This window comes from Manis pentadactyla, chromosome X (assembly GCF_030020395.1).
Source record: "Manis pentadactyla isolate mManPen7 chromosome X, mManPen7.hap1, whole genome shotgun sequence".
Classification (NCBI taxonomy): domain Eukaryota; kingdom Metazoa; phylum Chordata; class Mammalia; order Pholidota; family Manidae; genus Manis; species Manis pentadactyla.
Window position 1 is genome coordinate 133,772,538 of NC_080038.1, and position 18,547 is coordinate 133,791,084.

At 41.8% G+C, this 18,547-nt stretch overlaps 2 protein-coding genes across 3 annotated transcripts in view; both read right to left on the minus strand.

The window, feature by feature from the left end:
• Window positions 1–12,357, minus strand: part of ATP11C (ATPase phospholipid transporting 11C) — a 204,714-nt gene extending 192,357 nt beyond the window's left edge. Inside the window, exons 1-2 of one of the 2 annotated variants that reach the window (XM_036888186.2) lie at window positions 12,220–12,357; window positions 11,740–11,807 (exon numbers count right to left, since the gene is read on the minus strand). In XM_036888186.2, the coding sequence (XP_036744081.2) occupies window positions 11,740–11,766 (27 nt within the window). In that variant the 5' untranslated portion in view covers window positions 11,767–11,807; window positions 12,220–12,357. Of the gene's footprint in view, window positions 1–11,739 lie in introns of both variants that reach the window. The other variant, XM_036888187.2, reaches the window with a different exon arrangement.
• A 484-nt stretch (window positions 12,358–12,841) lies between these two features.
• CXHXorf66 (chromosome X CXorf66 homolog) overlaps window positions 12,842–18,547 on the minus strand; it is a 71,288-nt gene continuing 65,582 nt past the window's right edge. The window contains 2 exon segments of the mRNA XM_057495398.1: window positions 12,842–13,057; window positions 13,200–13,262. Coding sequence (XP_057351381.1) covers window positions 12,842–13,057; window positions 13,200–13,262 — 279 coding nt within the window.

The following is an 18,547-nucleotide window of genomic DNA, read 5'->3' on the forward strand; positions in this document are numbered from 1 at the left end:
TGATGGTTGTCAGGGGCTAGGAGTGAGGGGGATGAGGAACTGTTAATGAGGAGTTGTTTAATGGGTATAGTTTCAGTTTTGCAAGATGAAAAAGTTCTGGAGCTCCACTACACAATGTGAATATACTCAACACTACTGAACTGTTCACTTAGAGTTTACAAATGATAAATTTTATACCACAAGCTTTTTACTACAATTAAAACTTCTTTTAAGAAGAAGTGAGGAAGAGCTGTGGAAAAGTTTGGCACCTCTCAAAAGGTTAAACATAGAATATAACTTCGCAATTCCACTTCTAGGTATATACCCAATCGAACTGAAAACATGCCCATCCAACACAAAAACATATACAAACATATTTAAAGCAGCAGCTATTCATAACAGACCAAAACTGTAAACAATCTAAATCCCCATCAGCTCAGTGGATAAACAAAATGTGGTAGATCCCTTCAGTGGAATATTACAGGGCCATAAAAAGGAATGAGTACTGATACATGCTTCAAACATCATGCTAAATGAAAGAAGTTGATCACAAAAGAGCACATATTGTATGAGTCCACTTACAAGTAATGTCTAGAATAGCAAATCCAAAGATGAGAAAGTAGACTGGTGGTTGCCAGGGGCTGTGGGGAGGGAAGGGTTAGGACTAACAGCTAATAGGTATGGGGTTCTTGTTTGGGGTGATGGAAATGTTCTGGAATTAGGTTGTGGTAATGGTTGCAGAAAATACTGAATATACTAAAACCCACTTAAATGTACACTTTAAAATGGTGTATTATTTCTCAATTTTAAGAAATGAACAAAAAAAAAAGTGAGGAAGAGTATGGGCTAAGACAGGTCAGGTATAGTTATCCAGAGCATAAGAAAGTCACTGATGGCTTTCAGGTATGCATTTGTATCGCTCTTTATGCCGTGTGGGGGATGGACTGGAGGGGGCAGGAATGGATAAGATCATCTGTTACAATGGTCCAGATAAATGGCAGTGGTAGCTTGAATTTGGATGGTGGTAGAGGTAGGCATGCAGAGAAGTGGACAGATTTGATTCAGAAGCAGAACCTAATGGGTTTGCTGAGAGATTAGATATGGGAGATAAAGGGAAAGGGGGTATTGAGGATGACTGCTAGGTTTCTAGCTTGAGCTACTGGTTGGGGATGGTGCCATTTACTGGAAGAGAGAAGACTGCAGAAGGAACAAATATGGAAGAGGAGAGATGCTGATTACTTGGACTAGAGTGACTGTCATGATAATAAAGAAAAGTGGTAATGGCAGTGTGCGGTAATGCCTAGTTATATGGGAACAAGAATCAATTCATGCTCTGGTAAGGCACAATGATATGGTCAGGTTTGAATGTCTGTTAAGAGCCATGTTGTCTAGTGGCAGTGAAATACAAATGTTACCATAAGGAATGTACTTCTGGACAAAGAGGCCAATTCCCAGCTCTTTAAAATAATGGCCACCAGTATTCAATATAATAAACTACCACACTGTCCCCATGGAGAGGTTTCTGAAAGTGTGCACTCATTATGTAAGCAGGACAACTAAATAACCAGTTATATATGAAGCAGTGCCATGAAATATTTCTCAAATGCTTGTTCTATCCCAGTTTCTGCCTTATTGTTCCTGCACCAAATCAGACGGAAGGCTACCATTACTGAAATCATGGGTTTCAAAAACAGGGTCTATGGGAAGATTCTTATAGCTATTGTTTTGGAGACCAAAAGCCACCTGATATCCATTTTTAGTGTTCTTTTTTTAAAGTCTAAAATTCACCAGAGCAAACATAAGGCATTGAAGATCAAGGTTTTGGTCTTTTTCCTGCATTTAGAGTGGGAATCTATGCCTTCTAAATTAACTGGTTCCCCTCCTCTAAATACCATAAGCAATAACTGCCCAATCGCTCAGGCAATTGCCTCTTCCTGTAATGAGGTTGCTCATCACTAAAATCCCATGAACTTCAATCCTTTGGGTTCTCTAGCATCCAGTTCTTCTATAAATACCCTCCCCCAGCCACAGCAGCCAGAATGAGATTAAGTACTCTCTTCTGAAAGCCTGCTGTACTTACTATGTGCACCTCTCAAAAGGATATCACTGATGATCTACTGCCTTGTGAAGAGGTTGCTTCTATGTGTTGTCTCCTGTCTTTAGTTGACTGCAAGCTACCAGAAAGCAAGGCTGTCTCTTACTTACCTCTACAGCACAAACTAGGGTATGAATGTTCAAGGGAAGCTTGTGATTCATATGAATATTTTCAGAAAAGAAGCCAAAGTAAATTATACTCTATTATAGATCCCTTAATCCATATTATTGCAAACTACATTAATTGTGGAGCTTAAAGAACATCCCCACTGCTTACACAACAGGTGTAGCTTACATAATGTACTCTACCTAGCTGTTAACTAATTTGTGAATGTTCCCTCCTGGCTTCTGCTCCCTGTTGATCTGCAGGATTACCACATCTTTCAATAGGATTTCCTGATTTATTCCTTGCCCAAATCATAAAAGAACTATTAATTTCCCTTTTGATAACAGTAAAAACAGGATGAAACTTAAGACTAACCAAAGAGATATCCTTGGGGTTTCTCATTGCTGTAAAACTCAAAGAACAACCCAGGAATAAAACCATATTTATAAACGCTGCCATGAAACTCATTTATTAGCCCAAGAATTTTCTTCTTTTTTTCCTCTCTTGACATTTTTTCCTATGCTGTCATCCTTGACCAAATATTCTTCAGAATGTCCACTCTTTGAATTGTGTTACTCAGAAGGATTTTTTAAATCAGCTGCCTATGAGCTAAAAGCCAGTCATGTATACAGTGGGATGAAGTAATGATGCAAATGAGTGTTGGGACTATGGGTAAATGGATGGAACAAGGAGGGGTGGGGGCAGTAACAAAAATCTGAGAGTCAGAAAAATGAAAATCCAGGAACTTGGTGATGCTCCAGAGAGGAAACCAGCAAGTGTTGACGCTAACCTGGCAGAAACATCAATACTTCCTGGCTCCCCCACTGGGTGCATCAATTTACCACAGGCAAGCTGCTCTTCGGCTGCAAGTGACAAATAGTGACTGCATTTAATACGAAAAGGAATGACCCATAATCCAGAAAATGGCTATATGCAAAAAGCAATGGAAAGAAGGTGGTGAGTGCTGGCAGTCTCAGCTCTGTTGCTGATTAGCTTTGTGACCATGGGCAAGTCATTTCCCTTCACTGGAAAATATCAGCATTTCATGACGTTACTGTGTAGGAAAGAGTTAACATAGCAGGTCCGAGACTGCTATTATTAAAAAGGCCTGCTCATAAGGGTGGTACCAAGTCTGGGGACTTAGATTTTGGGAAGGTTCCCACCCTAACTGGTAAGATTAGCTCCTTGTGCCTAAACTGTTGGTACAAACAATATGGTTTATGCTAAATAGCTGTTTTTGTTCTGGGAATCTAGAATTTTGCCAGATACCAGGCAGAGAGCATCTACATGACTAGCTTCTAATAAAAACCCTGGGCACTAAGCCTCTAATGAGCTTCCTTGGTAGACAACACTTCACACAAGTTGTCAGAACTTATTGCTAGTAAGCATTACCCGTGAGACTCCAATGGGAAAGGACTGTTGGAAATTGCACCCAGTTTCCTCCTGATTTGGCCCCATGAATCTTTTCCCTTTGCTGATTTTGGTTTGTATCCTTTTGCTGTAATAAGTCATAGCTATGAGTATGCCTATATGCTGAGTCCTGTGAGTTCTGCTGGTAAACCACCGAACCTCGGAGTGGTTTGGGGGACCTCTGACACAGTTGGTACAGTGTTGAATAGCCTACCAAACATTTTTCCAACAACCTTGTGAAGTAGGTATTATTATTTTCATTCTATAGTTGAAGAAAGTAAAGTTCAGATAGGTGAACAGAGTGTATACAAAAAGTATTTCAGTTTGTATTATATGTGGTATTTTTAAATTTTAGTGAACTTAAGAACCATCTGGAGTGCTTGCTAAAAATGCAGTTTACTGCTAAAAATGCAGTTTCCTGGGACCTATCACCTGCAACTTGGAATCAGTAGGTTTGAGGCCGAAGAATCTGTGCCTATAAGAAGGATCCTAGATGATTCTTATGCAAGTAGTCCAAGGACCACATTTTCAGAAACACTTTGATGTATATTAACTACAGCACTCAGTTTCCCAAACTGCACAGTAAATGGCACAACAGGGCTCTTTCCACAAAAAACTGCTTCTGAACCCCTCAAACTCTGCAGTTCTGGTTTGTTCTGCCTTCTTGCTACAGGTATCGACCCAGCTGATAGCAACTGGGTACAAGCATAAGAAAGTACCTTACATTCCCAGTACCAAAATCCAAGTGGTATCCTGAATTCATATGATATCTGCCCAAAGTCAAAATACACACAGCTCTTGGAGAGTTAACACTGTGGCTTTAGTTTTTCAAAAAAGATTTGATTTGCTGGTGGCAACAGAAAATATAAGTTTATGAACAGTACTTAACAAAAAGAATATGAATTTGCTTACAATTTTAGAAGCTGAGGACAGTATATTAATAATAGTTTTCTGTGAATGGCCAAGAAAAGTGAGGACACTGAAGATAATCTTTCTGGCAAATCAAGAAAACAGCCTCAAGTAAATGCTAAATGTTTTCTGATTACTTTTTAAGTGGGCATGAAAAATATTTTTTCTCATTTATAATTAAGTATAGTGTAGTATTTTATCCACTGAAGTTATTTTCAGTGCTATGCCCTTACTAGTTGACCCATCTGAAATGCATAAGCTTCTTGGTAGCTGCTTTCTCAACTGATCATTTTCCACCTGTTATTACTCAAACTGTGTTATCAATCCAGTTCAAAACAATCCAAGTATTTATTGAGCATCTACTGTTTACTTGATGCTATGCTAGCTGCAAGATCATTACTAAGAAAACTGTTCTGATTTTTCCAGGAATACCTAGGTAAAGAGGAAGAGACCAGGAAAATACAGCTACCATAATACTTTAAGACAACATACAATGGATGAACCTAAAAAAAAAATGCGTTTTCTTTCCTACCAAAAACAAAAAACAAAAAACAAATCTACTTCAATAGGGTAGGCCTCATCAATACTCGCATGTTCTATTATATGTGGGGCAAAAAATCAGTGACCATCAGCTTTTCACAAATACAGATTAACCTCCCAAATCGGGATAGCCATGGTCCAACATTATCAACTACAGATTATCAAGTCAGCCAAATCAGCAATCCATCCATATGCCACAGTAATTGAGAGGCTGTCTGCCAACATACTGGTATAGGGCATCCCACACCCATATCTGCAGTGCTAGGCGCTCATTCATCATTAAACTGCAGTAGTGTCACCATATGCTGCAGTTGTGCTAATGTTTTGTTTTACAATTACCACTGATCTTCCCTTCTATCAGGCCAAGAAGGTTAAGTGTTAAGTGAACAGAAATAAATTTGAAGACAGCACCTAATTCACTTATGTAAACCCAGAACCTCACTCCACCCAACCAGAAAATTCCCCCTAATCCCAAGGATTCCAGATGCATAAAATTAATCTATATAAACCATTACAGACCTTGATATAAAGCACTATCACCTTGATGATAAAAATAGTATTTTTGTGTCCCATGTTCTCACCCTCTTTGGGAGACCTGATCAACCATGTCAGACAAGCAGTCAGCCTTGATGATTTTTTTTCATCACTCAACAAACCAGTATTTGAATTCACTCATGGGCTAGTTCTTTTCTTATCATCCAGACACAGGGAGGTTAGTTAAGGTTCTCCCAGGAGCCAAAAGCCATCCTTTACCTCCTCAAACCCACTGCCCAGCTGGTGGTCAAGTGGCAACCTGGGTGAAAAAACAAGCTCATTTGGTCAGTTACATCAATATGAAAAGTGCCACCTACTGAATTCTCACCTCTGCTAAAGTTCATTAAGAGCACTTAACTATCTGATTTGTAGACATTCAATATTACCCACAAAAGGGTTGAATTATGAGTAATAATCATAAACAGAAGGAGCAAACAGTAAACCTTTATAAGGTACTTGAAAGACATTCAGAGTTTTATGTTGCTTAACCAATAAAAGACAGATCAGGAAAAAAAAGGCAAAACTTGTTTTCAAATTTAATAAATAATTTAATAATAAACACTTATTTCAGGTAATAGTGTTCATTTCTAGATAGGTTTCCCACTGTTCACATGATAAGACTAGCATCTATTTGCAATAGAATGGTTGCTAAGTATAGGTCATACTGAAGGTGTCAAATGCAACAAATTCCTTTTTATCTGAAATCCTAACAACCAGAAAATAACTGAGATTATATACTATATTTGTGGTAGAAAGACAAATGATAAGCAAGTATATCACACTAACTTATTCATAAAAAGCAAGTTTCATGGTATGTCACAAATGTGTTAGATATAGTGCAATCACCATGTTCTCTATATCTACAGCCATGTATGTAATGACAATTAAACCTCCTGAAGACAGGGGCTTTGTATTTCTTTCTCACCAATATGTCTACAGGGCATACCACAGTGCCCGGCATAGAGCAGGGGCTCAGTGAATATTTGTTGAATGAAATGTACTGCAAAATCATAAAATAACATAATCATCTAAAAAAGATTATACTATGGTCAGTATTAATTTAGGCATTAGATGTATTTATTCTAATACTTAGAAAACTTGTAATCAATATATAGTATAGCCCAATGTTTATGTTCTAATCACCTAACTCCAATGTGTGTGTGGAAAGGGGGTGGGGTATGTCCCCACACCAACAGGTCATTCTTGGGCCAGACACCAGCTAGGTGTCCTACAATTCACCTCAATGCTGACACTATCTACCCAGAGATAGCATCAGATCCTCCAGCTTAAGGGCTCAGTATTATAAGACTGCCCAGTCCCAACCCCCCTCCTTTAGTCTCCAGTCTCAAATTCAGGTATCACCTGTGCTTCTGACTGACCAAAGCCACAAACTGGAAATTCCAACAACCCCCCAAATCTTGGGTTTCGGACACCAGCTACAAGTCCATGTTGTGACCTGTACTTCTGACCAACTACTCTAAATCAGAGGTTCGCCACAACCTCCTCTCTGGTTCCATTAATTTTCTAAAGGGCTCACAGAACTCAGAGAAACATTTTACTACTAGATTACTGGTTTATTATAAAAGGATGTAACTTAGGAAGAGCCAGATGGAAGAAATGCACTGGGCAAGGTATGGGGTAAAGGGGAAGAACATCCATACCCTCTCTAGGTACACTACTCTCTGATATTCTCCACATGTTCACCAACCTGGAAGCTCCCCAAACCCCATCCTCTGGGTTTTTATGGAGGCTTCATTCCATAGGCATGACTGATTAACCCGTTAGCCATTGGTGACTGAACTCAACCTCCAGGCCCTCTCCCCTCCCTGGAAATCAGGGGGTAACACTGAAAGGTCAATAAACTCTAATCACATGGTTGGTGCCTCTGGTGACAGTCCCCAAGGTGCTTTCTAAAAGTCACCTCATAACATAAGACACCTTTATTGCTCTCATCACAAGACATTCCATGGGTTGTGGGAGCTCTGTGCCAGAATAGGGACAAAGACAAAGTAAATATATTATAAGTCACAGTAAGACATCCAATTAACTAGAATTCCTCATCATTTAATCATTCTTCATAAGGAGGAATCTACTATAAACATCACTGTCTGTAAGTAAAAGTTATTATTTATGTGAAACATATAAAAGCTGTTCTGTTTATTCAGCAAACATTTATCAAACACCTACTATGAACCAGACACTGTGCCAACTGTCCCTGCCCCCAGATGCTTTCAGTCTAGGGCAGCCTTTCTCAATTCAAATTCATCATCTCCAGAGACATGCACAGGAGATAATTTATTACACACAGTGGATGCCCTGGGGCATTAGGACTTAATTCTTAAAAGACTAACCTAGGGTGCCATACAAATTAAAAAGAAATTACAATAAATGAAGATTAAAAGGTTGCTTTTATTAGGGTCAAACTCACCTGTTAAACCCAGTGGTATATTAACTGATAATAACTAAGATGCACAGACAATTTGTAACACTTGTGTACATGCAAAAATATTGCAATATACTCATTCAGATAAATTTCTAAGCATAATAAATTTATCAATATTTCCCATGCTCAGTAATGTCAGGCCAAGGTTTTTAGTAAAGTGAAACAAAAAAATGTTTAATTACCCTGTTAATTCAAGGAGGAAACTAAAAATTTCTTGCTCCTAAAAAAAAAAAAATCAATTACCTGAATTATCTTCTCTCCATATATTGCTTCACTAGACTGGCCTTGCATTGGACTCAAAGTAATACATTAGCAAACTATTTCAATAACTCTAATTTTGAATATTTTGGGTCTTATTTTGAATTTTCATTCCACCTTCACAATCTCATCTTTCCAGTCCTGGGCCTCTTTGACTGATATGACATTTTTTTGTGTGGTATTATTACTATCTGATGCATGCTTCATGGTGTTTGAGAGCTTCTATAATCAAAGACATAATTTTTTTTCAAAATTTCACACTCACAATTTAAGCTTTCATGTATCAATGATATAGAAATTCATTACCTGTTTAGTTTCACTCTCTGACAAGCTAAAGTGACAGTAACCACTTGGCAAAGCCCCCCCATCTACTTTATCAAGGAATTTCTTTATATCCAATCATCAGCATGAAATATTTTAATAAGCCAAAAAAGGGGAGATTTCTTGATTAGACTTTCAGTAAGCTATAAACCCATGTGAAAATGCTACTGTAAAAACTAGGAATTTTATGAAGAGTAAAAGACAGGATAGCATAAAAGTCCCTGTCCCTTAAGTCTTGATCAGCCCAGACTTCGAATTAAACCTGTCTTAAGGAAATAAATTGCATAGACTAAGCTACTATTATTTATTTATTATATTTATGCAGAACGGAGATGTTAACTGGGAACAGGGGGTGCTTTTATTATACTTGGACATCCAACTCTAAAATCAAGACAACCCCCTACATGCCTAAATCCTGAAATCCTATACCAATTTCTTTCAACCTCAAAACTGTCAAAAGGAACGTCATAATTCCTCAGAAAGGAAAGAAGTCAATTATTAATGACAAAGACATCAAGGCTATGTCGTCAAAAAATACAATGATTCACTATCTCCTCTAGCCTGAAATTTGAGAACCTGGGGAAATAGTGTTTTTTAAACGATTCAGCAAACACTGCTGAGCCATAGAAGATGATGCTACTCCCAAGAGATATTTACTTCCTATGTCAGGTTTAAAATGTAAAGCCCTGTCCTAACATGTACCTGTCCTAACATGTACCTAGTTTTCATTGACCAATAACTATAATCAACACCACTGTTATTTCACATTCAATTTCAGACATGTATTGGTACACACACAAAAAAAACACTTAAATTTTGAAAGAAACTCATAGCCCCATTTCTGAAATACTAGAAAAGCAATCATAGCACATGACACAACTTGGACTACACTTACACATCTGTGCAAATCTCAAAGTCCAACCAAAATCTTTAATTGTAGCCTTCTAGTGATTTAAATGGAGTGCCCCTCAAATAATCTCTACCAGGTAAAAGATGAGGACAGCATGTGCCTTACTCATCTGGGGGGATAAAATTTGGCCTCCCAAAATTCTGAAGTGATTCTTCAGCAATGCATATTTGATAGCATGTTTTACATTCAGTCCAATGGTTTGCAGATTAATTCCTTGCCCCAGGCCTAGGGTTCAGATATTCTGACAATCTTCTGGCTTACAGCACTGGTACAAATTCCCTAGACTTACCATACTCATGGTTGTGCAGGAAAATGTGAGCAGTCAGATATTCCAGCTGAAACAATGAGGTCAAAGCTCATTTCAGTATGACCGATTAGTAATTCTCTGCAGAGATCTTAGTCGGGGATGCAAAGTACTAGCCTCAAACCTGCAGGCTGGCACCTCAACAACTGCTGCAAATTCTACTGCATGCTCTAGCTTCTGGGGCCAGCACTGCTTAAATTACGATACCCTGATATAATGCAGATCGCCCTTAGCAAAAGAAAAGCAAAAGAGGCTTTTAGACTAATACTTTGTTGTTCAGTTTCAAATGTTCAAATTCTTTTTTTTTAAAATGGGGATGTCCATATCTCAATTTTGAGCTAATTATCATGAAACAGAGTAGTTATCCAGTGTAAGAGTGCCATGTGAAAACATTATCCTTTCCCAAATACTACAATTACCCATGTTCACCTTTCCCTTTTTGTCACCCCCAAACAACACCCCAAGATCACAAGAATCTAGGTGAAACAGAACTATGAAGTACAATGCTCTTACTAAACCTTCTCAGGCTAAATGTGAGAAACCAATTTTAGTCACTTGCTTTACCAAAGCATCCAGTAATAATCCAATTCCGATGGGTTTCAAGATCCTCCATATGCACAACCTCTTTGCTCTGTGCCACAGGTAATCCGTTTCAATTTCATGATGTATTTTTGGGTGAGGTAAACACTTAGAGAAACTAAATATAGCACTATTGTGATAATATCCTAAAAAGGAACGCATATTTCTTTTAGTCAGGGTGCATTTGTGAAAAAGTTTCAAATGCAGAAAAAATGAGAGCAAATTCACCCAGTACGTGAAGAATGTTAGCAATGCTCCGATTAGGAAACAAATCGACAAAACATATATTTTAAGGTGGGTGGTGGGAATGTACAGCACTGAACCATTTTTCCTAACAAAAACACACAAAATTTACAGATGAACCCTTTCCTTCACATCATTGACAGAAATAAAATCCTATTCCCGCCACAACTTCTTGCAATTAAGGAAGTTGTTACAAATTGCACAGAAGCAAATGGTCTCTGTTTTGCTCCACTCGTAATGTACTCTCTAGGAGTAAACAGGTTACTCAAAAAAGTCAGTAGCCAGAAATCGTTTTTCCCTACGCCAAACTCCCACAGAAATGCAGTTCCCTTTTCTGGGAATTTGGGAGGAGGTAAACGTGGACGGGGGAGCCCAGCCGCAGCCTGCCTTCTCCCCCGGGTTCAACGTCTGCGGCGTTCAGTGCTCGGCGGGGCTTCAGATCCAGCGGCAGCAGCGGTGCAGCCTCCTCGCGTTCCACATCACCCAGCGCGCCCTGACAACCGCCTTCGCTTTTATTATACCCTAAAGGTGAGCTGCTTAGGCTGGGTCCCCAAAGTTTGCCGAGCCTCCGGTCGGCAGCCCCCCGCCTGCTCGGCCGAGCCCCGGGCATGGCTGGATCCTGCCCTAGCCTCAGGCCCCCTCAGCCCCCAGGTCTTTTTTGGGCCACAGTGACAGGTCTAGGTTTACCTCCATGTGCTCGTGGCAGAGGAAACAAAAGAAAGCAACCTCCCGGATAATAAAACGCCATCTTCGGCTAATTGGAAAATCGCGGGGCCCTGGGATCGGTCCCCGCAGGTGCCCCCCGCCAGCGTCCAGTCCGAGGGCGGCCCCTCGTCCGAAACAGACTTTGTAACGGCCCGCGAAGCTCCGGTTAAATTGTCGCGGCCTGTGTGTGTTGGGGGGAAGGGCGGGGGGGTCCTCCGAGAGCCCTACTTGCCTCCCCACCCTGGCCGCCTGGGCAACGGGCTACGTTAAGTCTTTAAAAGGGGGTGGCGGGGGTGTCTCCCAGAGACGCAATTTTCCCCTCAGACAATTGTACTGAGGGGCCCGGCGACGGGGCTGGCGAGACAGCAAACCGGCACGCGCGGAGCCGCAGCGAGTGTACTTACAAAACGGTTAAAGCTCCGGCGGAACATCGCGTCGAAGGCTGCCGGGCGCCGAGCTGGGATCTACTGGGCTGTGTGGGAAGGTGCGGTCCACAACACACTGCGGCGTGCGCCGGCGGCGCCAAGCGGCCGGCCCGGCTGGCTGCCCCGCCCTCCAGGCTCTGCGCACCGCCCCCGGCCCGCCCCGCCGCGCCTCACTCACTGCCCGCCCGTCCCCGGGGTGACGGCCCCGCGGCTCCCCCTGAGGTGACCGTAGCCCGCCTAGGCGATCCTGGCGCGTGGGGGAGGGATGGCGGAGGAAGGCTAGGCTCCTCCTGCGGAGAGGGGGCGCCCCAATCTCTCCGCCAGCGCCGGGATGGGCACCCCGCTGTCTGCACTCTTCACCGGCGCGGCGCCACTGCCCGCCCTCCCCGCCGGCCAGCCCGCGTGCTTCAGCCCTCCTCGGGTCACGGGGGCCCCCTCCCGAAGCACTCCGCGCCTCACCTTTCCTCAGCCCGACGCTACTCCCCGGGATCGGTCGGGAGGCACCGCCTCCCCTGCCCCGGCCCTAACTCGTCCGCGGCGCCGCCTCCCTCGCAGCCCCTCAGTCCGCGGCAGCCGCGCCACCGCCTGCCTCGCCAGCCCCTCAGTCCGCGGCAGCCGCGCCGCCTCCCGCTTTCGTCCTGCACCCAGCGCGCCACCCGCCTCGAGCCCGCGCGACAGCCGGACTCCTGCTTCCCGGCGGGGAGGAGCTGGCCTCTAGAGAGGAGTGGGGACGGGCCGGGAGAGCCCGGCCCGGGTGGGGCGCGGTGCGGGCAGATTATTAGTTATGAAAGCAGCCCCCTCCTCATCTGGCAGGGCGCGGGTCTCCCCACTACCCTCACTTCGCTCCGCTCCCACCTACGCGGCTTTCCCTCCTTTGGTTCTTCCTTTCGTCCTGCCTCCCCCACTAAGCCGTCTTACTTCCACTTTCTCTATGAGGTTGTAAAGTCTGGCTTTGTGTCGTTGCTGCTGCGCAGCGGGGCGGGATTTCCCTGCCTCCCCAACCCGCCCCAAGCCCCTCCCTCTCGCCCTTGCTCCCGCCCTTCTCCCAGAGCAGCCTGGGAGTTGTAGGCCACCTGTGCCCCTATTCGGCCTCATACTGCAGGCTGGGAGCTCCCCCACTCGCCCATACGGGGTTTGCTCGGAGGGTTGAAGCCGGAAGCGGCTGACACCACAGGGCCGAACCGCGGTTCTCAGCACCAGCTCGAAGTGGAGGCCAGGAGCGTTTGGCATATTCTCCCGCGGTGGGTAGTATGAGGAGAAAAAAATGAGGCAAAGCCCCGAATGGTGGTTGCTTTCCCTAGAACGTGAAAATTGTGCACCGGGAAACCCTCTACGCGTTCGGCTCCTAGTTTAGAGCTGGCATTTACGAAACTTTAAAAATTAAATGAAAGCTGGGTCTAGGATTGCTACGAGACTGGGCATCCCAACCCCCACCTCACCCGGTTTGCACCGCCCTTTAATGGCTTGCCCCGAGGCTGTTGTAGAAGAACACTCAGATTTCTCTATAGAAGTAAAGAATAATGAAGTAAGGGGAATTCAGAGACATTTACACGAACCTTCTGCCATGCCACATTCTGCCAGTCTAGAGCTGGGGACAGGTTCCAGCTCCACTACAGGCCTCCCTCCCCTCAGGTCGTGAAGGGTCTTTAGCGCTAGGCACAGGCGCTCCATCTTTCCCCTCTGGGGCTTAGCGTTTTCTTTGTACCAGGCACTGTGCTAGGCGCTGAACTCGGCGACTTCTTAAAGACCTCCCCACCCCAACAGGGTGGTCGCTCTAGTCAGTGGATACAGACATGCAAGAACAACACTCTCGAAAGTAATGGCCGCTTAGTGTAGGGGTTCAAATTTGCACCTGAAGAGTGGCTAGGACGCTTTTCTGAAAGCGCTGGAGATTCAACTGAACTTTGAAATGTGGAAGGCTTTACAGGAGCTGACAGGAGCCCAGTGGCAAAGTCCAGGGTGGAGGGAGAGGTCGGTGAGAAAGCACAGGACAAGCGAAGAAAATAACACACCGTCTTGGCAGACGCCCAGGATATGTGGACAGGGGCGGCTTGCATGAACGCTAAAACTCACAAAGAGCTTCAGAAACACCCTGTGAGTTTGAACTCGATTCTGTGAGCAACGAGTAGCCCATCCCCAATGAACTGTAAGTGCAGGAGACAAGGTATGTTCTCAAACTGTCCTAATTACCAAGAAGTAAGAGAGTATGTTTCCAATTATTTTCCTATTATGATTCCTCCTATTTGCTCACACTTGAGACTATACCTAATTTTTAAGATTTATATTAAATGTATATGAATCGGATATTAGGATATTTTATTGGCAAAATGTATCTAAGGTTTTGCTCTGTACTATTTCAAAGATTTATTTTCAAATAGTTTATTTTCTGGTTTTATTGAGTGCAGCACTAATGTGATTTAATTCACTAATTATTTGGGGAACACCTACTATGCGACAGGCACTATTCGAGATACTGGAATTAGGGGGTGGAAGAAGTTATTGTAATTTTTTCTAGGAATAAGTCCAGAATCTTTATCACTAAAATGCATCATTACCAATAAAATAGGTAGTAGAAAAAAAACTTAGATGTTTGGGGATGCAAGTGCTTGCTAGTAAATAATAAGGAATATCATACCCTATACAATTTTGTTAAACAAATGGGGAAAGTTTGCTTTTCTTACAGATTCAAACAGATCAGCTGAAAGAAATTAGCTAGAAATTGTTCTGCAGTATTCTCTCACACACCGTTCTGTATTATCTCACATGTCATTGTGGTGTTGTCTAGTTTAAAAAATCAAGATGTTTAGGATGTCCCAAGATATGGCACTTTTGTTGGTTATATTTCCATTTGTTATTATAATTCCACTGTCTCTGTGTCCTCCTAATTTATTTCATCATGCCTGTACTCATGGGTGCAGACTAATTTGCTTGACTAAAAATACAGTTCTGCACAAATCAAAATATGCTCAGCAAAACATCAAGTTTATGCAATGTAATTTTTTCATATCCAAACTTAACCTGAAATTAGAGTTATTCTCACACACATCCTTTAGAGTTACTTTCCTTTGTGAAGTTTTTTTTTAAGACAAGAAGAAATTATTTTTGTTCTTTTCAGTGCCTTTTCACAGTTTCCAAAGAAAACCCAGGTGTTGTAGAAAGCTGTTATCAATGACTATGAAAAGCAGTCCATCAGCCGGCATTTTCATTTGGCCAACTCCATAAACAGAACTGCAAAAACGAACTTCCTCCTGCCTGAACAGTCAGAACTCGTGGTAAGGAACACTTAACTCTTGTGGCATATCAGCTGACTGCTGCAGAAGCCCCAGTCTCCTGCAGTCAGGAATTCAGAAGCAGTCTTCTGTCCTTATTGCCATCTTGACTAGATATAATACTTAACTGTTAGAGAAAGGGAAGGGAAAGTGTTCTTCCTTAACCATTTCAATTCTGCACAAGCCCCTGGGAAGCCCTTCTTCTCCTCCCTCCCGCCCCTTGCTCTTTACCACCTTCTACCTCAACCCCTCAGAAATCTCACCATCGCAAATGGGCAGAACAACCGCTAGGGCACAGGATGTGGTCCACCCTTGGGAAGGAGAGCAGACTGCTTCTGGGATCAGTCTGGTCAGCAGTTCATGGAAGGGAATGGTGAAAGGAAGGAGTCACTTCCTCCATCTGATACTTAAAAAAGAAAGAAATTGAAGCGGTTCTGTCAGCATCTAAATCACTGCCATCAGCAAGTTGAAGAAATTCCACTGTCTTTTCTGAGCTTTCAAACATACCTCATAAGACTACATTTTGCCCATGTGAAGTTGCTTTCTCCCTTCCAAAGCCGGCATTAACGTTTATTTAAGACCAGTTTTACCCAAATCTTCCTAACTACTGGCCCTCTCCATTTATTCTCCACGCTGCAACCACAGAAACCTTTGGAAGACAAATCAGATCAAGTCACTTCCCTGCTTGTTGCTTGTAGGATAAGCCTCAAATCTTGCCCTAAATCCCTGAATTCTCTGACCCCAGCCTTCCTCCCTAGCCTCAAGAAAGCCTACTCTCCCCCTCACTCACCAGGTTCTACCCTGGGGCCACCTTTCTCCCTTGAGTTCCCAAAGGTCCTTCTCTCCTGACGGTTTTTGCACAAGCAACCATTTCTGCTGCAATGCTCTCACAGCGCCTTTGCTGTTCATCCTTCAGATCTCAGCTTAAATGTCCCTTTGTCAAATGAGATCAGGGCTCCCTGTTATAGTGCTTCAAATAGCCGGTGTTAATTACATTGACGGTACTGACAAATGAGGTTAGTAATAATGGAGAACAGCAGAAGTCCAAGGGGATTGTAGATGATCTAATACTGTTTTGCTTTTCAAAAAGGGGAAGTAGGTATATTCTAGTACTCATGATATCAAAGGCATGCAAGGTTCTAGAACTGACTATTAAAAGATGGGATATTTTAGTACAGTGGAAAGGAAGAGGCAATCACTAGGAAACACAGTGAGTTCACAGTAGTTTGGCCTTCAAGATTCTGAGAAAATGATTTCTAATTCAGAATTCTGCATCCTTCCAAACTACATTGGGAAGATAGAAGAAATTAGAGAGGTTATAGCATAAGAAGACTAAGTCTTTATCTTCCACAATAAGTCATTAAGGCAAAATATATCCATATAGTTATGTTATTTAGAAATAAGGAGGTAAATACCAGAAGAAACAGCTAAAATAGTGAAAAGCACTTGCCTGTAGGAGCACAAATTGAGAATGGAGAAGAATGGGATAAGGGACTTCTATTTCTTCCCTTCACAAGTCTTATAACTAACTTTTTAACTATGTACATGCATTATTTTCATAAAAATAAAAATTAGTTTGAAAGTACAAATAGCATTTGGACTTGCAGACAAGAACCATTCTAAGAGAAATGGCAAAGATGTATATGTGAAAATATTCCAGTAAATGGTAAATGGACTTGTCTACAGGAGCAATGGGTCCATCTTGAGGAATAGTAAATGATATAAATTAAACCTCCCTTCTCAGGGAGTCACTGGAATAGGTATTCCATCACATGGGAAAATAAGAAAGAGGGAGACATGAGATTCAGAAAAGAACGATGAACCTAAAACAGAGGTGAAGGGAATTCCTTGACGATAATGAAAGAAAGTTTAAGGTAGATAGCTATATGGCACACAAGCTAGAGAGGAACCAGGCCAGAGGAAAGCACGAAGATGGAAGGATACAGGAGGGATGTCTTTAGAGAAAAGTTTTTGGGAATTAACTGATAGATTACCCAACATATTTGACCATGCGGAGAATAGTATTCAGAAAGGTTTTGCAATTGTACGAGAAAATTAGTTAAGAATTACTGATTTAGTTAAGAATTACTTAGAAAATAAAGCAAACAAACAAAACCAAGGCAGTTTTTAACTCCAGGAAAAACTCAAAGTTGTTCAAGAATGTAAATGAGTCATGATAAAATAATACTTGGCTCCACAATGAAAGACATTTACATAGCCATGTCAGTGGAAACACTGCCTTGCTGATTTACCAAATTAAAACCTTTCATAGGCTGAAGGGAAACAAGTTGGAAAGGATGATGTTGTAAGAGGTCTAACTCTTTGTTTTCCAAAATAAGAAGGGAATAACTACTATTTCAAAATTGAAAGCTCAAGAGACATCAGTATATTATATAGGAATATGGAAGCAAATACTAGAAGAAATAGATAAAATTATTGAAAGTGGTCGTTTTTAGTAGTACAGATCAGAAGTTGGGAGAGATGGAGTAGAGGTCTGCTCTTTTTCTTTATAAGTCATTACTCTGTTTAACTTGTAAACTATGAGTATGCATTACTTTCAAAAATAAAAATTAATAGAAAGAATAAGTAGCATGTTGAATGGGCAGAAAGGAAGGAGAGTATTCCAGCCAAGAAAAACAGGAAAGATATGAAGTAGTAACTAGACCTCCCAACGTGAGTGTGCATTCACACTGGGGACTAGTGAAAAATAATTTTAGTAGCTATCATTTATTGAGCACTTGATATGTTTCAGGCACTGTACTAAACACTTTATGTACCTTATCTCATTTATTCTTATTAATCACTTAAGGTATCACTATTATCCTTGTTTTATAGATTAAGAAACTGAGAGGTTAGGGAACTTGTCCAAAGTCACAGCTAGAAAATTAGAGAGTAAACAAACAGGTCTACCTGACTCCAAATTCATAACCCTTAACTACCACATTTTGAAGGCATAACTGACAAGATTTGATCACTGATTTAATTTATGGGACAAAGGAGAGAGGGTACTCCAAAAATTACTGAGGAATTAAGGCTTGGTGAGTGGGAGAATGATGTTTATTTGTTTATTCATTTCAACAATTCACTACATCCAAGCAGTGTGACGGGAGCTATAGTAATGAATATGAGAGAGATGATTCCCTGCTCTCATAGAGCTTACCATCATTCATACGTAGGAACATCCTTCAGGGGGAACATCAGTGGAGAAAACTGAGAGCTCAGTTTCAACTATGTTAAAGTAACATTGGAATGCTCAAATAAAAATGTCTGGTATGCATGGAAAATGTTGTGTTAGAGTTTAGTATAAGGTGCTCTAAACCTCAAAAATCTGTCCTTGGTCAAGGGAAATAAGAACTTAGAAAAGCTCTCTCATTTAATGCTTCAGAAATCCTGCATGAGATTGAAGAGTGCATTTTGAATGGTAGTTGGGCTGGAAGCCAGACTGCAGGAGTTTATAGGTGTAAAACATTCATCTGCAAAGCTTGATGGTGGAAGAAGGAAAAAAGTCGTACAATAGC